This window comes from Rana temporaria, chromosome 10, assembly GCF_905171775.1.
Source record: "Rana temporaria chromosome 10, aRanTem1.1, whole genome shotgun sequence".
In the NCBI taxonomy this organism is placed as follows: domain Eukaryota; kingdom Metazoa; phylum Chordata; class Amphibia; order Anura; family Ranidae; genus Rana; species Rana temporaria.
In genome coordinates, this window is record NC_053498.1 from 58,774,604 (window position 1) to 58,799,317 (window position 24,714).

The window sequence follows — 24,714 nt, forward strand, 5'->3', positions numbered from 1 at the left end:
GTGGTTAAAGATGATTATTGATAGTAAAATAAATCCTTTTCTAATCTGCAAATGTTTAAAATTGTACAAAACCTACCTGAATCACCCAAACAAGTAATTCATCAAAAACTATTTGGTATTTATTAATTGTACCATTGTTTTGTATGTTAGTTGGGTGCTTTATGTGGGGCAAATGTTTGCTTGAATATTTGCAAAGGTGAGTGAGATATGTGACCGCCCAACATTCTTGGCAAGGGATCTGTCTGTGATCAGATTTTCTGTCTGGCAATTCCTGGACAGGAACGGCCTCTAAACATCCCCTTTCCTTCCATAGCAGACAGCAGGATGATAGTTTGCCTGTTTCCTGCATAGCACCTCCTATGTTTGTGATATTTATGCACTGCATGTATCAAATTTTTATATAAAAAAAATATATAACTGATTCAAAAACCCTAGATCGCACTATGAAAACACATCTCATTTTTGCCTGATGTGCACCCCCCGTCCTTGGAGTTAGCAGTGTTCTCCATAATGCCCAAGTGTTTAGTATATCACATCTGAAAGCATCCAGCATTGTGGAATGCTGCATTTAGACTATAGTGTTTTGTGAACTTGCAAAAAATCTCACGACAAAATTCATGTTGTAGTTGATGTTCCATTCATTGTTATTGGCACCCCAAACTCTGCAAAACAAATGCGAGTTTTTATTTTATTTTTGTGTGAAAAACCACAACAAGCTTCAAAGATGCACAAGCTACTTTGCTGTGTTGCACTTGGAGCAGTCCATCGCAATGCATGGGATGCCATATGTGTGTTGCGACAATGTTCGTATGCACATGAGCATAAATCGCTATGATCTGAAAGCACGCTTAAGGTGATGTGGAAAATGAGCTGGGGGCAAATACTTGAATTGCTAGCAGATTTTATTCCTACACTTAGAACGTGGCAGATGGTAAGGGGTTTGTTTATTATATCATGGTTAAGATAGTTGCCTACACAGTGTTTACATTCTTTATTCTAATCACCCACATGTAAATGCCATAGAGCATGTTTGCTTAGAGATCTTGAAATACCACCTAAAGGCTTTATTGTATACTGTATGTGTGTATAAATATTATCAAGGAGAAAAATAAGAATATATAAAAAAAAATATATATATATATATATATATATATATATATATATATATATATATATATATATATATATATATATATATATATATATATATATATATATATATATATACATACATACATACATACATACATACATACATACATACATACATACATACATACATACATACATACATACATACATACATACATACATACATAATGATAATAATAAAAAAAAAAAAAATTATATATATACACACACACACATACACATACACATACACATACACATACACACACATATACATACACACACATTTTAAGCTTTTTATACAAACTTGCATTACTCAAGATGAAGACAAGTAAACATGTGCAAATGAGTCAAGAGCTCCTCCAGCTGGGTGGAAATAGAAATACAAAAAAATGTATATGTAATGTCTTATTTATCTTACTACAAGTGTTTTTTTATTTTTTTTATTATATTTTTTTTATTATATTTTTTTGGGAGTAACCAAGAAAAAAGATAAGCAATCAATCTGTGGAATTAATAAAGACTGGCACAGACATATTTTGCGTAGGTGTCTCTCATATGTTGTAGAAGTCTGGCAGCATGCATCATGATTCCTGTACATGTCTAGAGCTTGTACTTGAATTTGGCACATGCTGTTCCACTTTTAGAACGCATGCGAGACACTTTATTGTGTTTCGCTTTCTGTATGATAAAAGGGAGTTGGTCTCCATTAGCTCCACTTTTGTAAGATACGAACTGTTGGCATTTGTATTTTGTGTATGGCAAATTCATTGCGCCACAAGTAAAAGTGGCACATTTTAGTACTACCTGAATTTGGAGCATGAGGGGCTGTCAGAAGTGTTTGGCACAATATATTGACAAAAGGGATTTATGCAGAAAAGTGACGCAGCATCTTTATTGTATTTTCCCCAATGATTCCTAATATGACACACTCGGAGATGAATACATTTATGTGGTTTGGGGCACAGATGTAACCTTTTTTTCACTTCTTTGTTCCTGGTCTACTATCCTGTTTATCTCCTAAGCACTAGTGTCAAGCTCACCATTTCCCCTAGCTAGTGTCTTATCTCATTGGTGTGGCGAAGGGCTGCGCCATTTATAAATGTTTCTCGAATTATGTGAAATTATAGTTTAAGGCCACTTGTTGCTCTGTCCATTGAACATTATTTTTTTTTGTTATTGCAGGTTGCTATAAAAATAATTGACAAGACCAAGCTAGATGGGGAAAATCTGAAAAAAATATTCCGTGAGGTGCAGATTATGAAAATGCTTTGCCACCCCCACATTATTCGGCTGTATCAGGTATGTATTTTCCAGAGGCAATATTTCTTTTGAAAATAATTTAGGGGGATATTACACATGTGTTGACTTGTAATTCTGGATAATGCTTTACAGATAAATGTGCTTTAACCGCTTGCCGACCGGCTCACGCCGATATACGTTAGCAGAATGGCACATCTGTGCAAACTGAGGTAGTCCGCAAAATCAGGACAGCGGGCACGCCGCTGGAGTTTGCCCTCGGGCATCGCGGACACGATTTCCACCGGCGGACCTCGATCACCGCGAGGAGAGGCAGAACGGGGAACTGCCTATGTAAACGAGCCATTTCCCTGTTCTGCATAGTAACATGATAGATCTTCTGTTCCCTGTCATCGGAACATCAATCTCTGTCATGTCAGTGGTAGCCCATCCCCCCTACAGTTAGAACACGCTGAGGGAACACACTTAACCCCTTGATCGCCCCCTAGTTTTTAATCCTTTCCCTGCCAGTGACATTTATACAGTAATCAGTGGCTATTTTTAGCTCGCTGTATAAGTGTCAAAGGTGTCCGATCTGTCCACCGCAATGTCGCACAGTCCCGATATAAAAATCGCAGATCTACGTCATTACAAATAAAAAAAAATATATATTTTTTAATAAAAATGGCATACATCTATCCCCTATTTTGTAGACACTATAACTTTTGCGCAAACCAATGAATGTTATTATACCAAGAATACATATCGGTCTAAACTGAGGAAGATTTTTTTTTTTTTTTTTATATATATATATATATATATATATTTTTGGGGGATATTTATTATAGCAGAAAGTATAAAGTTTAAATTATCAGTCTTTTTTTTATTTTTGTAGCGCAAGGGGGGAAAAAAAACAAAAAAACGCAGAGGTGATCAAATACCATCAAAAGGAAGCTCTATTTGTGGGGAAAAAGGATGCAAAATTAGTTTGGGGGTACAGCGTCGCATTACTGCGCAATTGTCGGTTAAAGTGACGCAGTGCCAAATTGTAAAAAGTGCTCTGGTCAGGAACGGGGTAAAGCTGAAGTGCTTAAGAAGCCATTTAAGGTACAAAGCCCAAATATTCAGACACCTTTTGATCACTTGCAAACCCATAAGTCTCCCCAGGCATCATGTAACTATACTGTTTCTATTACCTATGACATCTTGTCATACTAATCTTTAATGGCTCTTGCAAACAGACATAATAAACGATTGATGTTTATGCACAGGATAGGCTGGCGGAAAGAACCAGCATGAAAAAAATGTGCTGTAAAGACCTTTGTGTATGGTCACATACAAGTGCATTAATGTGAGTACACATATAAGGGCCGAGTTCTACTTTATCCTCTTTGAGCAGTTAATGTTTTAATCTACTTTTGTACGGGCTTGTGTATACTGCATTGACACAAAATTTGAATCATCCAGGTGCATCAAAACCAAAAGCATTCAAAGTCTTAATTGTCTTGAGAAAGTTACAGTTTTTCATAGAAGATCCTGTCCTCTGCCAGCGTGTTTTTAAGGGCCCTTTAACACTGCTCTGTAGCAAAATTGTGACTCAAATGCACTAAAAATGCACTAAAAATGCAAAACGTGCTGCATTTTTACAGTGATTTTTACCACAGTTTTGCAGCAATTTCTATTCAATTCAATGGGAGGCTGCATTTTGGGTGTGGTTTTTAAAACGCAGGACTTTTTAAAATGCACTGTACCCACAGCACAGTGGTGTGAAAAGTCCCATAAGATTATGATTTAAACAGCATTTTTTTTGTTGCGTTTTTTTATCTTCTTGCAAGGAAAAAACACAGGAAAAACTTATCGTTGTGAAAGGGGCCTTAGGACCATCAAGCTCGGTTCACACTTGTGTGAGGTTCCTGTGCGGGTTCCTGCATCGCACCTGAATCGCCAGCGGTTCACACTGACATATGTGAATTGCTGCGAGTGTCATTGGTAAACTACATGACACCCCCAGATCAGATCGCACTGTGAATTGGAATCGGATCACATGGGTGTTCACATTCCAGTGCAGACCAAAAAAAGGTCCTGTACCAATTTGGTGTGAATGCGATTTCAGCCACACAAACTAGATGGCTGAATTTACATTGCAGAGACATCGCATGTGATCTGCACAGCAATGCAATGTCTGTGATCGCACAAGTGTGAGACAAGTCTTGGGCCCCTTTCACACCTATGCGGCTTCATCGCGATTTTAACAAGACAGTCATACGACTGTGGATCCGACTTTGCCCCACGACATGAAGTACGACTTCAATGAGCAGGGACGCCACTTTGATCCCCCAATAATTAAGGGGAACTCACGCCAATTTAAAAAAAAAAAAGGCATGGTTTCCCTCCATCATTGGCATTCTGGGCCTATCGGTCTGGTAAGGGTTTTAAGGGGAACCCCCTGCCGAAAAAACGGCGTGGGGTCCCCCCAAAATCCATACCAGAGCCTTATCCGAGCACCAGCTCGGCCGGTCAGGAAAGGGGGTGAGGACGAGCGAGGCTTCTGAGCCGTACCAGGCCGCATGCCCCCAACATGGGGGGGGGGTGGGTTCTTTGTGGCGGGGGGGGGGGCCTGCGCCCCCTCACCCCAATGCACCTTGCCCCATGTTGAGGACAAGGGCCCCTTCGCGACAACCCTGGCCGTTGGTTGTCGGGGTCTGCGGGCGGGGTGCTTATCGGAATTTGGGAGCCCCCTTTAAGCTTTGTGAAGCCCACAAGCAGTTACTTCCTGGAAGTCGATGACGTCTAGACATCATGGACCGCCGTCACGCCCCATTCTCGCGCATGTGCATTATAATGGCAACGCCGTGAAGGACTCGTGTTGCCATCACAACGCGCGGAAGTGCACACCGTTGTGATGGCAACGAAGAAGCTTATAAGAAGCCGGATGATGTCTACAGAATAATACAGGGGGAAATAATACACAGGGCTCTTCCAATAATAAAAATGGCGCCGAAACTTTCAAATAATCGTGTCACTTCCGGTCTCGAAGTTCCGCAATTCTAGCCCTAGTGATAGTGCACGGCATTCTAAGAAATGATGACGCACATTTCCTAGGAGCATTAGCGTGCTGAGGAGCCGAGGGAGATGACGTCAGAATCCTAGGTGATTCCGAAAGCAGATTTCGTGGGACCGCATTGCAACAGGCATATCCAGGTGAGTAAAATAAGAAACAACCTATACAACCTCTCCTAAATGATTTAACTTGACAGATGGTAACTGTTTTGGCACATTAGCGTTTAGAAGCGTTTTAAATTTTTGCCTTTTTTTTTTTTTTTTAAAACGTCTGTAAATGAAAACGCGGCTAAAAGCGAGTTACTACGTTTACAAGCTGTTGCATGCATTTGGCGTTTTCAAAAAATGCTACTAGACTCAACTGCCACAGGTTCGTCTGAAATATATATTTTTGTCTTATATTGGGGACACAGGATGGTTAATTCAGGTATACAGTGGGGAAAATAACTATTTGATTCCCTGCAGATTTTGTAAGTTTGCCCACTTACAAAGAAATTTAAAGGTCTAATTTTTATCATAGGTGTATTTTAAATGATGGAGACAGAATATCAACCAAAATTGCAGAAAAAAAGCAAATGATACAAATATTATAAATTGAGTTGCAGTTCAGTGAGTAAAATAAGTATCCAATTCCCAAGCAAAACATGACTTGGTACTTGTTGGAGAAACCCTTGTTGGTAAGCAGAGGGGTGAGGCATTTCTTGTAGTTGGTTTGCACACATCTCAGGAGAGATTTTGGTCCACTTTTCTTTACATATCTTCTCTAAATCCTTAAGGTTTCTTGGCTGTTGCTTGGCAACTTGAAGTTTCAGCTCACTCCATACATTTTCTATAGGATTAAGGTCTGGAGACTGGCTAGGCCACTCCATGACCTAAATGTGCTTCTTGAGACACTCCTTTGTTGCCTTGGCGGTATGTTTTGGGTTATTGTCATGCTGAAAGACCCATCCACAACCTATTTTGAGCCTCCTGGCTGAGGGAAGAAGGTTCTCATCCAAGATTTTACAATTCATGGCCCCCGGTTCATTGGCCACTCAGAGCGGCAAAGAAACAGCCCTAAAACATAATTTTTCCACCTCCGTGCTTGACTGTAAGGATGGTGGTGTTCGGTTAATAGTCTACATTTTTCTTCCTCCAAACATGGTGAGCGAGTTAATCCCAAAGAGCTCAATTTTGATTCAGAGCAGGATTGGGAGGAAGTGCTGTGGTCAGATGAGACCAAAATTGAGCTCGACTAGCCATGTTTGGTGGAAGAAAAAATGCTAACTTTCACCCTAAAATCACCATTCTGCTTTGAGAACTGTTTCTGCTAAAGGTACAGACTGACTTTGACGCATTGAGGGGCCAATAGACGGGGGCCATGTATTGTAAAATCTCGGATGAGAACCTTGGGGGGGGGGGGGGGGGGGGGGGGGGTCGTGGATGGATCTTCCATCATGACAATGATCCAAATCATACCGCCAAGCCAACAAAGGAGTGGCTCAAGAAGAAGCACCTTAAGGTCATGGAGTGGCCTTGCCAGTCTCCACACCTTAATAGTATAGAACATTTATGGAGGAAGCTGAAACTTGAAGATGCCAAATGACAGCCAAGAAACCTTAATGATTTAGGGATCTTTAAAGAAGAGTGGACCAAATCTCTCCTGAAATGTGTGCAAACCTGGTCGCCAACTACAAGAAATGTCTTACCTCTGTGCTTGCCAACAAGGGTTTATTAACACCAAGCACAAAGTCATGTTCTGATTGGGGATCAAATACTTATTTTACTTCCTGAAATGCAACTCAATTTATAACATTTTTATTGTGTTGGTTTTGTATTTTTGATTGATATTCTGTGTCTATCATTTAAAATACACCTATGATCAGAATTATAGACCCTTAATGTGACCCTTAATTTCTTTGTAAGTGGGCAAATGTTCAAAATCTGCAGGGGATCAAATAGAGTGGAACCTCGGATTACGAGCATAATCCGTTCCAGGAGAATGCTCGTAATCCAAAGTACTTGCATATCAAAGACAGTTTCCCAGATGAAATCAATAGAAACCAAAATAATTAGTTCCGCATTGACTTCAATGGCATGCAATACCACCGGAGAGCCTCGGAATCGGGCAGCAAGGCCGGAGGACACCTCGGCAAACCTCACAAAGTCTCCGTTCTCGAGGTTTGCTGGTTAGAAGGGATGGGAAACTGGCAAACAAAGTTGTAGGGACAGCTTGGTATAACCCCACACACTTCTATCGTGCTTCATTTATTGTTGGTGTCATAGGAGAATGGACATCCTCTCTCTCCTCAGGGGCAGGAAAACCCTTTCTTGCCTACTAGCATGTGCCCATCTTTCTGACGCATCAACGCTTTCTGTGTTTTGCTTTTGGCATGCAACATTGTCATTTTGTCTCTTGCTTTGATCTAGCCATTGTACCATGGTTTTTCACCAAGGTCTTAACATCTGTACCTGCTTTGCTTCATTCTTGAGGCATTCCAATAGTAAGACACCTGGACAACCTCCCTCTGAGGGAACATTCAGCAACATATTCTGTCGCACATTCTTCATCAAAGGTTGGGCTGGATTCTGAACCTGAAGAAGTTGGTGCTGGAACAGGCTCATCGATTGGAGTACATCAAATTTCTTCCAGATAATTATTTAGGGGCTTCCTTCTGCAAGAAAAGCTCCAAAGTCCCGTGTTCAGGTGCTACAGTCCAGAATCCAACCCAACCCAACCTTCTGCTTTTGCATGCAGGTCCTGGGTTTATTAGTGGCCTTTTGTTAAAGCCATCACATACTTCCAGTTTGACTTCAGACTGTTGCTGCGCAACAATTTGGTGGCATGGGACAAGAATGGTCCGTTACTTGACATTGAATGCGCCTGACCCCCAAAACCATGGAAGGAGTCGCCCTGGTCATCTCCCAATCAATATGTTGAAACTTGATCTACTTGGTTATAGCTTCATCACCGTACCTTTTGACTAGAAGATCATCTGACCAAGAGTCAGTGGAACAATTGCCCTGTAGTGGCTTACGTAAACCATCATGGCGGAAGCAGAAGAGTTGCAGCTACAATAGAAGCTGATCAGATTCTTGCTTGGGCTGAACTTTAGGTTCCAGCCCTATCCACTGTGCACATGCCAGGCTAATTGGCAGGCTGGACCCGGGAGAATTGTCTAAGACCCCTGTCGCATGTGAGAGATCCTGGGTGTGGACCTCATTGCTTCCAAGTTCAACAACATTAAGACATTTAAAATAGGTGATGGCGGGAGGGGTCAGAGGTAGTAGAGATAGTCGGCGCAGAACATATTTCAGAGGGTAGTATTGGGGGCATTAGTGGTAGGGTAACCAAAGCACATGTGTCAGTACACTCTACTTTGCAGATAGAGAGAGGAGCTGTGTGTTAGTGGGCGTCCTGACACTCCTGCTCGCCCCCTCAAGAGGCTTTCTCCACACCAGGGAGAGCCTCGCATTACTGTGTGGAGTTACAGACAGAAGAACAGGAATTGAGGATTTCTCAGAAGAAATAAGGACATTTAAAAGCAAAATCGAAGGGTGAGGTAAGTGAAAGAGGACTGCACTTTTTGGTGGAAAACATTTTTTACCTTTACAACCCCTTTAACTCCAATGTAAAAATGCTGTAAAGGCAAAAGAGAGAGCCTTAAAAAAAAAAAAAAAATACAAGGTTGAGGGATCATCATCTGCATTCAGACTTTATAAAGAATGCAACAAGATATATAAGGGTGCAATTAGGGCGGCTAAGATAGAACATGAAAGACACATAGCAGAGGAGAGCAAAATATATCCCAAGAAATTCTTTAAGTATGTAAACAGTAAAAAAGAACAGACCATATTGGCCCCATAAAGAATGAGGAAGGACATCTGGTTCCAAAGGACGGGGAGATGGCGAAGGTATTGAATTTATTCTTCTTAGTCTTCACGAGGGAATCGGGGGGCTTTAGTAACCAAAACTGCACTGCCTATCCTCATGACACACAACAGGAAGCACCTCCATGGTTAATAGAGGACAGAATTAAAATTAGACTTTGGAAACTTAACATTAATAAATCACCGGGACCAGATGGCTTGCACCCAAGGATACTTGGGGAACTCAGTCAAGTAATTGCCAGACCATTGTTCCTAATTTTTACTGACAGTCTACTGACTGGAAATGGTACCAGCTGATTGGAGAAAAGCCAATGTAGAAAACAGAAGGTGCAATCAGCGCAAAAATACCCCAAAAAATTACCCTTAATATATATATGCAAGCTGAACACTACAGAATAACACAAAATTCCAGTGAAAAAATATATAAAGAGAAAAAGTGCAGCGCAAAATGCAGAACTAGTAAATATAGACGTGACTAAACATATAACAATGAGTGCAATCCATGAATCCGAATAAGTGCAAAATGAATTTAAATGTTGAGAATGTAGCAAGTGAAAAAGTCCATAGGAGATGATCCACCAGTGTAAGATCCACAAAAAAACGTGACAATCCCTCCACCGCAAGTCTCACTAGGTCCTCACACCTCCAAATATAGACCCCTGTACTACCAGGAAGTCAAAACAAGCAGATAGTAAAATCGATCAATTCCTCATAGACATCCTCCTTTTGGAGGGTTTCTTAAGACTCCACAGAGACAGCTAAAATAGATTTCTCCACGTGTGATTGGTGATATTAACGGTCCAATGAACAGGAATCCAGACATGTAAAAGTGCCTGGGAGCTGGCACTGAGCTAATCCAGCCATAAATAGGAGTATGCAAATGTACGAGTATGTCCTGGTCCGCACGTGTGATGCCTTACTTTATCGCTTGCGTTCCTTGCCTCGTTATACTCAGACTGGACATGACAAGGGATAAAACTTTTTTGCGGAAGGGATTTTAACAAGACAAGTGGCCACTCATTAAAATTAGAAGAAAAGAGGTTTACCCTTAAACTACGTAGAGGGTTCTTTACTGTAGGAGCGGCAAGGATGTGGTCTCAGCGGTTCAAGAAACTATTAAATAAGCACCTGAACAACCACAACATACAGGGATATACAAGGTAATACTGACGTATCACACACACAGGTTGGACTTGTGTCTTTTTTTTTTTTCAACCTCACCTACTATGCAACATTGAGTGGGATCAGTTCAACCAGTTCAATCAGTTCAACCATGTATATATTGCATCAGGTTGGCACGGCTGCACTAATCACAGATTTGTCATTTAATAGTAAAAAATTAATTATAAAAATGCCATAAATAACTCCCCTGTTTTGTTTGCGCAAACCAATCGTATATATATATATTTTTTTTTTTACATAAAACATGTAGAAAAATATACATTGGCCTATACTACTGATCAAGACTTTTTTTTGGAAGGGGTGGATAGTTGTTATAACAAGTAAACCATTTTATTTTTTTAATTGTCGCTCTTTTTTTGTTTTATAGCGAAAAAATTCAAACCACAGAGGTGATCAAATGATGACAAAAATGCCCTGGTCATTAGGGGGTGCAAAACCTTCCGGTCCTTAAATTGTTAAAGAACACAATATACAGGGACACAGGAAATAATTATCGACACTGACGCATACACCTACACAGGTTGAACTGGATGGACTATTGTTTTTATTCGACTTTACCTACTATGTAAGTGCAGAAAACACACCAAATACTGTGGTAACTCGCCATGCTCCGCTCCAAAAAAAAGTTCTGAAGCTTTTATGGGGGGTTAGTTGCATCCAGGGCAGCCCAGCCAAGCAAATGGGCTGTGATCCGGCGTATCTTGGGGAGTAGTTCCGACGTGATTCTGAGCATGCGCACTGGGTTGCGTCCACAGGATGGCGCATGCGCCGTTCATTATACGTATCTGTCTGAGACTCAGCCCATCATTTGCATGGGGTCACGCCTCATTAGCATGGCTCACGCCCACTTCCACGTACGACGACTTGCGCCTAAGAAACCCAGCGCAGATTTGGCAGCACTGGCTTTGTGAATCCAGTGCTTGCCTCTCTGCGCTGCGTCGGCATAGCGTAAAGGAGATACGCTACGGTGGCATAAATATGCGCCGATGTATGTGAATCTGGGCCTGAGTGTCCGTTACCAGAACTATGGAATTCATTCAATTTGTATCAAATCAGACATGCCCTTGTACTACATAGCTGATGGGAGATCTAAAGGAGATTGTACAATCGGATTGTGTAGGAAGTGGATGGAAGCGGTATTGTAATGAGGGAGGTGTGGTCCTGAGTAAAGAACACACCGTATCACGCCCTCTTCTGTGACGCAACAAGGAAGTGACGGCTTTTGCGAGATGACCTACAGGAAGTAAATGCTGAGAGGCAATCTACAGGAAGTGATGAAATATGAAAATCATTTAAAAAAATTCAAATTGACAAGATTTTAAACCACCCGTGGATAAGGCAGGTGAGAGGAAGCACGCTTGGATAGCTAGGCCAGTAATGGCATTGGAAAATGCTTCTAATTTATTATAAAAAGTTAAATTCTGCCCAAAAAGGTAAACTTATCTTTTAAATATCTGGTAAACAAGATTGTGACAATCACAAGCAGTTCAGCCTGTTGGTGATACATGAACAATCGGCTCTGGGTGGAGCTATTTGGTATAAAATTGCTATTTTCTGTTTTAGCACCACAGGTTAGTTGATTTTGAGCTAATTAAATCCGAAGCAGCCTTAGGGTAAGGCTACATAGGTGATTCTAAGTTCTTTCTACTGAGAGATCTAACCACTTATTAGACTGTTGCCGCACAAGAAATGTTTAGTAGCTCAAGCCTGCAGCTGAAAACATTGGCATTAGAAGTAGTATTGATTGCTAAATGAATGGAACGCATGGCTCTCTATGGAGTAATTTACACAAGCAGCAGCAATCAATCTTGCATGATTGTACAATGCTCCGATTATATGCAGTACATCTCTACAAGAGGCTACAGTTTGCTACATGTGAAACTTGCTTCATAGGAAGCCATTTGTTCTATCTCTTTAGTAATCTATTGCTCATTCATACTATTGCTCACCAACAGTTTTATTAGCATAAATTCTTTAGCTCCTACCTCTGGGTCAGGGATACAAAAAGTATATAGTCAAAAATATCACAGCCAGGCAAGTAGCAATTTGACAAGAGGCTAACTACAGACCATAGATTGTGTATTGTTTGCTAGTTATTTGACACTGATGTTAAAGGAGAAGTTTGGGAATATAAAAAAACAAATTCTCCCTGACTATAGGGGTGCAGCGGATCATTATTGATCCGTGATCCGAATGGGTTGCCGCGTTCGGATCGGCACACCACGTGATCCGCTGATTGCGGCCATAGGAAAGGCAGCGGCTTCGGCCTAGCTCTGGAGTGGCAGCCATCTTGGTACACCCGGCGGCGGTGGCCTAGGTGAGCTCCCTAGATATTACAGTGGGGGTTATGACGTGGACATTACAGTGAATGAATGAAAACTTATATAGCGCAGCACATGCGAACTTAATCGCCTCAGTGGGGGTGATGACGTGGACATTACAGTGGGGGTGATGACGTGGACATTACAGTGGGGGTGATGACGTGGACGTTACAGTGGGGGTGATGACGTGGACATCGCAGTGGGGGTGATGACGTGGACATTGCAGTGGGGGTGATGAAGTGGACATTACAGTGGGGGTGATGACGTGGACATTACAGTGGGGGTGATGACGTGGACGTTACAGTGGGGGTGATGACGTGGACATTACAGTGGGGGTGATGACGTGGACATTACAGTGGGGGTGATGACGTGGACATTACAGTGGGGGTGATGACGTGGACATTACAGTGGGGACTATATATGGTGGTGAAACCGAAAAATGATCCAATCTGTGACTCTGATCCAAGGAATATTCCGAACCGTGAGTTTTTTGATTCGTTGCACCCCTACCTGACTAGATGGCTGCAGGACCGATCCCAGCTGCAGCTGTTCATCTCTAAGACTGAGAACTTGGCAATCAAACACCACTGATCGCTTAGCTCTGTCCTTAGCCTGCAGAGAACTGGTGACTATCGGTCACTGGCTCTCTGCTCTGCCTCCCTGGCAATCACTGGAGCGCACTGGGCTGTGGAGGAGATGGGAGTGGCTGGCACAGGCTCTCGGCGGATCACTGAGAGAGTGAACCAGCTGTCAGTCCCAGCTTCTGGGCGGATCACATCCATAGAGTCGATCTTTTCAGAGCCTGGTCTGGCCATGTGATAAAGTCCACTGATGGCTAAAAACAGGTCACAGAAGTCCAGAACTAGCTGCTCTACTGTGACACAAAGAGGTATGGGCAAAAAAAGGTTTGGCCATACTTCTCCTCTAGGGTGAATAGGATTCCACTAAGTGGTTGTAAAGGTAAGATATTTTTTACCTTAAAGTGATTGCAAATGCTTATGATTTTGTAATTGAAGAGGAGCTTCAGAAAAAGTTAAGTCAGCAGCTAGAAACAATATTATGGCACTTGCCTCTCCAGGGATCCAGTGATATCGATCCCCCCCGAGCCTATTTTTTCATTCGGCTGTCAGGTGTTGTCGCCGCTATCTCCACTAAAGGGAACTGGCAGTGAAGCCTTGCAGCTCCACAGCCGGTTCCCTACTGTGCATGCGTGAAGCACGCTGCGTTCGGTAAATGGTCTGGCTGCGGGGGAAGGAGGAGGGTGGCCGAACCTCCAGCACAGTCAAAAACCAGGTACCTGCTCTCCCCTCTTTTCCAAAGCGTGCCAAATGTGGCAGCAAAGAAGGGGGGGCATTTAAGCTGAGCTTCCCCTTTTGTGTGTTGCTCCGCTTTAAAATGACAAACTTGGCATACTTACTGACCATGAAAGTTTTATTTTTTATTTTTTTAACCTTAATGCTGAGAATGCATTAAAGCAAAAACATTTAGCCTTTACAAACAGGATTTGTATCGTCCCCTCACCCCCCCCCCCTTATACTTACCTGTGTTCTTCCTAGATCCAGTGCTTTGCCCTTCTGCAGCTGCATCGTCTCTCTCCTCACAGGGCATTGGTATTTTTTTAAATGTCCCACCCTGTTTGGAGGATTAATGTTGGATATGAAAGACTGGCAGGTGAACTTTCTCAGCCTTTGCTGTCTATTTTTTGGGGAATGAGCTCTCCACCAGTTCTGCAGGTTGGGCATGCTGGATGTGATCTTTTGGCATCCATATTAAACTCCAAACTGGACAGGCTTGTTGCCAGATCCAGGAATCCTCAGTCCTTCACAGTGGACTCTCTGGAGTCTCTGTGGGATCTGTTTCACCGTCATAGTTTATGCTGTGGGTCCAGGAAATTAGAGGTGCACCCAATGAAAATGTTTGTACCGAAAATACAGGATTCAGTAATGTCAGTAAAAAAATAAATACATGTGTTATATTTTGACTTTTTAATTAATATCATGGATTTAAATAAATATGAATTTGTCGGCCATTATTGGCACCTTTTTGGCGTGAGAAAATCTCGAAAAATGTATCCTTTTAAATTCTGCGTATGTCTTCACACTGGTCCGTTGTACTTTTGTTGTGGCGTTAAGAATCCTGCTTGCTGCATTTTTGGCCAGGTAAAAACACCCACCTCCCCATTAAAAATACAGCATGAATGCATCAATAGCGCACCCATTTTAAGTTTTAGATGCGGTTTTTGAGTCACATGACCTATGAAAAACGCACCATAAGCACAGTAAAATCGTGGCAAAATTGCATGCGGTTTCAGTGCCATTATCAGCAAAATGCCAGAAACACAATTTCGACCAATATGTTTCAGCTGCTGAAATTGTGGGGCCTCCTACAGGAAATTCCATTTTAACGAGTACGCCATTGAATACATCCTGTCTTTCTTACAGTGTAGTCTAGATCAATGTTTCTCAACTCCAGTCCTCAAGTACCCCCAACAGGTCACGTTTTCAGCATTTGCCTCAGATGAAACGACTGTGGTAATTAGGCAGTGAAAATGATTCAAGTAAAGATCAAAGTACCTGTGCAAAATAAAGGAAAGCCCGAAAACATGACCCGTTGGGGGTACTTGAGGAGTGGAGTTGAGAAACATTGGTCTAGATCAGCCTTTTACAACCAGGTTTCTTTCCCAGGGTGCCTTTTCAAAATGCCTACAAATTGTATACAAGCCACAGGTGTACCAAGCCTGCCTTTTAGTTGCACAAAGTCACAGGTTTTCATTGTGCGCAATTTCAACCTTCCAGCCCTCTGTGTCCTAACAACTAATGATGTCATCAATTGATAAGAACGTCGTCGGGTGTCTGCACAGCATCTTTGTTTGCCCCTCTCCTGTCACTCTTTATCAGCAATGGAGTCACACTAGCGGAGTGAGGGAGAGAAACCTTGCAAAACTAGTCAGTACCAGTGTGTAAAGGTGTAAATGCTTTTACAGGGCTTGACAAATTTGCTTGGAATCTAGGAGCCAGCTAAAAATAAGTAAGGAGCCAGGAACGTGCCCCGTCCCGCAGAGCTTGCGTGCAGAAGCGAACGCATACGTGAGTAGTGCCCGCATTTTAAAGCAGTGTTCAAACCATACATGTGAGGTATCACTGCGATTGGAAGAGCGAGAGCAATAATTCTAGCCCTAGACCTCCTCTGCAACTCAAAACATGCAACCTGTAGAATTTTTTTAAACGTCGCCTATGAAGATTTTAAAGGGTAAAAGTTTGTCGCCATTCCTAGAGCGGATGCAATTTTGAAGAGTGACATGTCGGGTATCAATTTACTTGGCATAACATCATCTTTCACAATATAAAAAAAAATTGGGCTTACTTTACTGTTTATTAAATTTTAATTAAAAAGGTGTTTTTCCCCAAAAAGTGCGCTTGTAAGACCGCTGCGCAAATACGGTGTGACAGAAAGTATTGCAACGACCGCAATTTTATTCTCTAGGGTGTTGGAATAAAAAATATATATAATGTTTGGGGGTTCTAAGTAAAGGGAAGGAGATGGGTGGGTAGTGAAAACAGGCAGGGCAAGCTCGATTAGCATTGCTGGTTGTTTTCATACAAAAGGCCACCACAAGAGGGCGCCACTGGTTTCAAAAGGAAGCATAGGACTGCAGAAGGCCGCAAAGCCACGGCCTCAATTGCTGGCCAGCGCAGCCCAAGCCGATCGCGCCTGGGGGGCGCGCAAGGAGACAAGACATGCGCCAGGTCGCTAATGCTAGTCGCAAATGCGACCCGGCACCCTGGGTTTGTTGAGCCTTGCTTTGGAAGAATACGTCACGTTTGGGTGTCCTGCATGTGTGGATGTTGCTATGTTAAGTAAAACTCCTAGTTTAATTTATTACATTTTAGAATTGTACAGAGTTTTAAAAAGGGTGTTTTGACTGACAAAAGGTTGAGAAACGCTGGTCTAGATCAGCATCTAGCCTTGAATGTTATGAAGGGGGCAAACCTCCGCCTTGAATGATACTTTTCAGAGACTGTTGGCCAATTATTCGATACTTAAGGTCTTTGTGCGGGATATCGCACACATTTCTCCCCCTGTACATTCTTTTGTGACTGTTTCTTTTCATTCACCAAAGGCCACCCATCAAACCTATTGAGGATAATCCTTTCTCTGACCTCACTAGCAAGTTTGCCAAGTAGTTTTTCTTGTGTGTATCACCTCTGTAAAGCGAGTCTGAGTTAGCGGGCTAAGGCTGTAAGGAGCCCCCTTCCTGTGCCCCATTCTAAAACTTCTCAAGGAATTTTTTGTTTCCTATATTGACTGATATGCGTGGGTGGCGATATTTATTTGTAAAAAGTTTTGAAACCCAATTATAATTTTCCTTCCACTTCACAATTATGTGCCATTTTGTGTTGGTCTATCAAATAAATGTATATCAGTGAGGAGAGCTGATTGGTGGGTAGGAATGCACCCCCCTTTACACAACATACAGGAACAGAACGAAGGCTGTCCATCAGCTGGAGCTCCCCGTCACCATTTTACTCTTGGTGTCAGGGAAACTTGTCAGAAGCGATTCATGCTTATAGTAGAGGAATGAAGCATTGGACAGAAATAAGACTTGGTGGTCTGGATTGAGACAAGCACACACTATAGAGGGGATATGCTTTGTTCATATTTCATGTCTGAGGTTTACAACCACTTTAAAGCTGAACTCCAGCTTTTGATATACTATAGTTTGTTTGGGCCACCTTGTTCCAAACAATCTATGTCCCTCACTAACATGTGAGGCTGCTTGATGTGCTGTATAAACTGTATGTAGCTGATCCTACATGCAGCATACCGCACTGTGTTCTGAGTTCAAACCAAGACTTCCTGTCTCATACCCGGAACACAGTAGAGTCTATCTGATCGGCACTCGCCATTCAGAGAAAGCAATGTATTCTAGCAATGAATACAAATCTTTGTCTAATTGGCTAAGTGAGGTTGTGACATGATCAGCCTGCCTCTCTGACTCAGCCAATCGGAGAAAGCTTTGTATTCATTGCTTTCTCTGATTGGGTGAGCGCTGATCAGATAGACTCTGTGTTCTATGTAAAGTATATCTAATGCTGGAGTTCACCTCTAAGTAGCTGAGCCAAATGATATTGCTGATTGTACCGTTTCATTGCCCCATCTCTCTGTGTATTTGTATCATATTTTTCTTTGATGAATTTCTTATAGGTGATGGAGACTGAAAGGATGATCTATCTTGTGACAGAATATGCCAGCGGAGGGGAGATATTTGGTAAGCCATGCAATTCATATTATTAGTTAATAAATTAAAGTAGTGGTAAAGCCTGACACTATTCTTTAAAACACCCCCTTCCCACTTATCCTACATACTGTGTGTACATAGTCCCGTTTACATGATCCCGCAGCTCCTGCTCCCCTGTGTCCGAAAGCACTTGAATTTCTGGAGCCATGGCTTCACCCATATGTAACCATAGGCTGCCTGTTATCGGAGCACCTTCCTCTCCCCTGTAGAAGCTGACGCAGCAGGCGTGGCTTGCTGGATCATGAGACTGGACTGAAGCAGATTTAAATAGGTAGGTACACAGATCGGTTTTACACATGGTGTGTAGGATAAGATACGAGGAGGAGAGAGAGAGAGAGAGGGGGGGGGGGGCGTTTTTCGGAATAGTTAGTTTGGGCTTTTCATGATTGCAATAGTGATGTAGATGATGATGATGATGATGATGATGATGATGATGATGATGATGATGATTTAAAGTGCATGTGAAAAAAAACACATGTAGTACATCTCCGCAATACATGCACATTTCTTTTAAAGAGAACCTGTATTTTGTCCACGAAGGAAGGAGCAATGGTTTTTTTTTAATGGAAGCGTTACCAGCATCTCAGGCTCGCCTTCCTTTTCTCTGTTCAGCTGCTAAAGAGCAAAGAAAAATAAATAGATATTGGAGATCATGTGACTTCCCCATTTTCCCACCTGATGAGTTGGTGCTCAATGATTGGTTGTTCATATGTATAGTACATTTACAGGGGGTTGCCAAGTCCTCAGCCTTATGTAAGCCACAGATCAGGTCTTGAAGTTTACACAAGGTTTTCTCTTGTTGCTGAGCCCTACATAGGCAAAAGACTGGTTCTCTTTAGCTTAGGGTGACCAGACATCCCCGGTTCAGGGGACAGTCCCCGGATTGAGGACACTGTCCCCGGTTTTGTCCCCGGAATTCAAAGACAATCGGTGCAGAATAAAAAATAATAATTTTGAATTACACACCTCCACTCCACCGCTCCTACTAGCTTAGGGGTTGTATTTTTTCCATTATCTGTGCCCCTTTCTGATGATCATGTGCTGAGCGGAGGGATTTCTTCAGTTTTGGGCGCATGTCCATTCAGCTCCCCTCGCATGTTCTTCTGCCTTGGCTCAAGTCCCGGCCAGCCGCCTGCCTGTTTATCTCCTTGCCTTCCCTGGTGGAGTGATCTTCCTCCGCTCCCCACCCAGTAGTAGCCGGTGCCCGGAGAGTGAGACTTGACAGGCTGTGAGGCGGGCAGCGACGGGCAGAGAGTTGCTGATTGCCACCAATACTAGTGAAAAAAAATATGTCCCCGGATTTCATTTAAAAAAATCTGGTCACCTTACTTTAGCTGTTTAGCGCATGTCTTATTTGTTGTAGTACTTGTTTTTAGGTTAATGTAATGACTAAACTAAAAGTTTGTAAATTCTATTTATTTGTGGCGATTCCCTCGGTTAGGAGTGTTTTCTAATTCCTTTTATTTGTGATGATCCATTTATTTGCTGCAAATTGGGAACTGGCGTGATGACAGTTGCTCTGGGTGAATGTGCAGCAGGATTATATAGAAGTCATCCCAAAAAAAGAGATTTTTAATACAGCTTACCTGTAAAATCTTTTTCTTGGAGTACATCACGGGACACAGAGCGGCATTCATTACTATATGGGTTATATGGAGTACCTTCAGGTGTAGACACTGGCAATCTCAAACAGGAAATGCCCCTCCCTATATAACCCCCTCCCATAGGAGGAGTACCTCAGTTTTGTAGCAAGCAGTATGCCTCCCAAAATGGTCCTCAAAAAAGAGGGGTGGGAGCTCTGTGTCCCGTGATGTACTCCAAGAAAAAGATTTTACAGGTAAGCTGTATTAAAAATCTCTTTTTCTTTATCGTACATCACGGGACACAGAGCGGCATTCATTACTATATGGGATGTCCCAAAGCAATGCTTACAATGAGGGGAGGGAGAACATCTCCAAGACAAAAGGATTTAATTTAGAGATATACTCAAATCATAATAAATCCAACTTAGTTGAGAAAAATAAAATTTTTAAATTTAACTCGAACAAGAGGAGCCCCCGGAATCCGAGGGTCTCAAACTGCAGCCTGCAGCACTGCCTGCCCGAAGGCAGTATCAGTATTCCTTCTTACGTCCAACTTGTAGAATTTTGTAAACGTGTGGACAGAAGACCAGGTTGCCGCCTTGCAAACTTGAGCCATAGAGATCTGGTGGTGTGCTGCCCAGGAGGCGCCCATGGCTCTAGTAGAATGAGCCTTTAATGATACTGGAGGAGGCAACCCTTTCAAGCCGTAGGCCTGAGTGATTAATTGCTTAATCCACCTAGAAATGGTGGACTTTGCAGCTGCCTGCCCCTTCTTGGGCCCATCCGGTAGAATGAACAGCACATCTGTCTTCCGGATCTTCTTTGTAGCTTTAAGATAGGCCTTCATGGCCCTGACAATATCCAAGGTATGCAGCAACCCTTCCTTTCTGGAAGTAGGTTTAGGGAAGAAGGATGGTAATACCAAATCCTGGTTCAAATGAAAACTGGATATGACCTTCGGAAGGAAGGAAGGATGAGGGCGGAGAACGACCCTGTCCTTATGAAAAACAAGATATGGTTCCTTACAGGATAAGGCTGCCAGCTCCGAAACTCTTCTTGCGGAAACTATGGCAACCAAAAATACTAACTTCCTTGTCAGTAGAACCAAAGGAATATCAGCCAACGGCTCAAACGGTTGTTTCTGTAAACTTGACAGAACAAGATTTAAATCCCACGGACAAAGCGGGGATTTAACTGGAGGTCTAATACGTAAGACCCCTTGAAGGAAGGTCTTAACCAGCGAGTGGGTGGCCAGCGGCCGCTGAAACCACACTGACAGAGCAGAAATCTGTCCTTTGATTGTGCTTAATGCCAATCCTTTATCCACTCCTAGCTGGAGAAAACTTAATACTCTATCGATGGTAAATTTGCGAGAAAGCCATCGCTTGGACTCACACCAGCCTACATAGGCCTTCCAGACCCTGTAATAAATCACCCTAGAGACCGGTTTCCTGGCTCTGATTAGGGTAGAGATTACTTTCTGAGACAGACCTCTACCCCTGAGAATCAGGGATTCAGCTTCCAGGCCGTCAAATTTAGATGCCGTAAGGCAGGGTGGAGGATCGGACCTTGCGATAGCAGGTCTGGCCGTAGAGGAAGAGTCCAAGGGTCTCCCACTACCATCCTTAAGATTAGTGAGTACCATGCCCTTCTGGGCCATGCTGGAGCTACCAGGATGACTGGTATGTGCTCCACCCGGATCCTGCGCAGCAGGCGGGGTAGTAACTGGAGCGGGGGAAACGCATAAAGAAGTTTGAACTGATGCCAAGGGCAAACCAACGCATCGGTTCCGCAGGCCATCGGATCCCTTGAGCGGGACATGAACCTGTCTAGTTTCTTGTTGAGTCTCGATGCCATGATATCCACGTCCGGCACTCCCCATCTTTGGCAGAGTGCTTGAAAGACTAGTGGATGCAGAGACCATTCCCCCGGCCATAGAGTCTGGCGGCTTAAGAAGTCCGCCTGAAAGTTGTCCACTCCTGGAATGAATATTGCCGATATGCAGGGCACATGAGCCTCTGCCCATAGAAGAATCAAGCTCACCTCTCTCTGAGCGGCTTGACTCCTGGTTCCCCCTTGGTGATTTATGTGTGCCACGGCCGTGGCATTGTCTGATTGAATTCTCACCGGGAACCCCTGCAATTTTGACGTCCAAGCCCTGAGGGCTAGTCGAGCAGCTCTGAGCTCCAAGATGTTGATGGGCAACTGCTTCTCTGGCTTTGCCCAAGTACCTTGGCGAGTGCAACCATCCAAAATTGCTCCCCAGCCCGTCAGGCTGGCGTCTGTGGTCACTATCTTCCAAGCCACTGGGCTGAAAGACCTCCCCTTCAGTAGATTCTGAGGGTCTAACCACCAACACAGACTTTGTCGGACTCTTGATGAGAGCGGCAACGGGATATCCAAGGCCTGTGGCCTTCTGCTCCATGCTGACAGGATGGCTGCCTGTAGGATGCGAGTGTGGCTCTGGGCGTATGGTACCGCCTCGAATGTGGCCACCATCTTGCCTAGTAACCTCATACATAGGCGAATAGTCGGTTCTTTCTTGCTTAGAACCAGTAGGATTAATTCCTTGATGGCTTTTACCTTCCTCAGAGGTAGGAACACTCCTTGTTGTTCTGTGTCTAATCTCATGCCGAGATATTCCAACTGCTTTGTGGGCTGGAAAGCTGACTTTTCTCGATTTAGGACCCAGCCGAACCTCTCGAGGTATTGGACCGTGAGGGCCACTGCTCGCTCCAAGCCGGGAGACGAGTGATCTATGACTAGGAGGTCGTCCAGGTATGCTAGGATCGTGACCCCTTGGATCCTTAGTTTGGCTAGGATTGGAGCTAGGACCTTCGTGAACACCCGGGGGGCCGTAGCCAACCCGAAGGGAAGCGCCACGAATTGGAAGTGACGCGAAGCCACCATGAAGCGTAGATATCTTTGATGTGGCTGATAAATTGGAACATGAAGGTAGGCATCCTTTATGTCTATGGACGCCATGAAGTCGTCCTTCTGGAGTGTGGCAGCTGCTGACCGCACGGATTCCATCCGAAATGAGCGGATCTTTAGATATGCATTTACCATCTTTAGGTCCAAAATTGGCCTGACATCTCCATTGGATTTTGGGATGATGAATAGGTTGGAGTAGAAACCCAGCCCCTGTTCCAGGACTGGTACCTCTACTATTACTTCCTGGGAAAGTAGATGATCTAATGCCGATCTTAATGCGGCTCCCTTTTCCGGATCGTTTGGAATCCTCGACTTCTGGAAATGAGGAGGAGGAAACCTTAGGAAATCTAATTTGTAGCCTGTGGCCACGGAAGACCGTACCCACTCGTCGGGAATGCTGGCTTCCCAAATCTCTGAAAAGAGTCGCAGCCTTCCCCCCACCTTCGTGGGTGGGGGCGCCCCTTCATAAGGTTGGCTTGGGGGCTGGTCTTGCTGGTTTGCGAAACCACTGCCTTTTGCCTCTAACAGCCTGTCCTTGTGATCTGCTGTTGAAGCCGAAGTTTGCTTTTGCAGGAGGCCGTCGATACTGCTTGGCATTAGAGGGCCCCTGCCCAGGGGAATACTGTCGTTTAAACGCAGGTCCCTGAACCTTCTTCTTAGTTGGCAAGAGAGTACTCTTGCCGTTTGAAATGGTCTGAATGTATTTATCTAGGTCTTCTCCGAAGAGTCGTCCTCCATGGAAGGGGAACCCTACCAGGAGCTTCTTGCATGGGGGCTCAGCCTCCCAGCTTTTTAACCATAAGAGTCTTCTCATATGGATAAGGGATAACGATAAACGTGACGCTTGCTGGATAGAATCCTTGATTGCGTCTACCGTAAAACATATGGCCTTAGGGACATCCGAAAATTTTTCTGCCTGCTGGGCCGGAATAAGTTTAAGCATCTGCTTAAATTGATCCGATAATGCTTGAGCGACCCCAATCGCAGCCACAGCTGGCTGTACTACTGCCCCTGCAGTAGTGAAGGAGTTCTTAAGTAGTGCTTCCAAGCGCTTATCAACTGGATCCTTGAACACCTGTATGTTTTCTACAGGGCATGTTAACGATCTGTTAACACATGAGATGGCTGCGTCCACTGCAGGAGTAGCCCATCTTTTGGAAAATTTTTCTTCCATAGGATATAGGACAGAGAACCTTTTAGGTGGTAAGAAGATCTTATCTGGCTTGTTCCAATCTTGGAACAAAATTCCCTCTAATAGAGGATGGATCGGAAACACAGCATTGCTTTGAGGCGCCCTCAGTGAGCCCAAAGCTGAAACCGTCGATACCTGGAGATCTGGTACTGGCAAGTTGAATGTCCTATGGACCAAGTCCGACAATCCTTGAATCCACCAGCTCTCCCTCAGGGAGACTGCCCCAGACTCCTCTGTATCCGGGTCTTCGATCCCTGAACCTACTTGGTCCGTGTCCAAGAGGTCGTCCAATTCCCCTGAGGAAAGGACCTCCTCTTCTGAGGGTCCGCGCTCGGGCGACGGAGATCTATTCCGCTTACTGCCCCGCATAGCTGCGGATATCATTTTTCCCATGCTTTTCTGCATCTCTTTTAAAGAGGTGAGTAATACCTCCTCCGTGACCATCTTAGGGTTGGACTGACCCGCGTCAGCTCCAGCCCCAGATCCCGATGGCCCCAAGGCTCCCTGTAGGGAAAACAGCGGCATACCATGGTACAATACCGAGGTACACCTGCTACCTATTGGTATTTGGAACTATAAAAGTTAATTGTCCAAACACCTGTTTGGGGGATAAAAAAATGCTTCCTCTCCCCTAGATGACTTTTTTTTTTTTTTTTTTTTTTTTTCGTTTTTGTTTCAAATCCAGGAAAGAAAAAACATTCTGTCCCCCTGAGTAGTATTGCAAAGAAAAACTATGAGATGGAAAAGAAACAGCCTATTTCTAGGCTTGACAAAACAGTCCTCTGAAGACTGCAATATCCTTTCTGGCCACTGTGTGTCCTCGGCGCCCCGTGCTACCGCTCTGGTCTTTCTCCTCAGTTCCAAAGTATTGATGGAACAAACAAGGAAGGGCCGCCCCTTCCT

At 43.6% G+C, this 24,714-nt stretch overlaps 1 protein-coding gene across 4 annotated transcripts in view; it reads left to right on the forward strand.

Moving 5' to 3' along the window:
- The window catches only part of SIK3 (SIK family kinase 3), a 281,667-nt gene that overhangs the window by 91,140 nt on the left and 165,813 nt on the right, over positions 1-24,714 (forward strand). For all 4 annotated transcript variants that reach the window (XM_040327664.1, XM_040327667.1, XM_040327665.1 and 1 more), the window contains exons 2-3: positions 2,317-2,433; positions 18,009-18,072. In XM_040327664.1, coding sequence (XP_040183598.1) covers positions 2,317-2,433; positions 18,009-18,072 — 181 coding nt within the window. The remainder of the gene's footprint in view (positions 1-2,316; positions 2,434-18,008; positions 18,073-24,714) is intronic.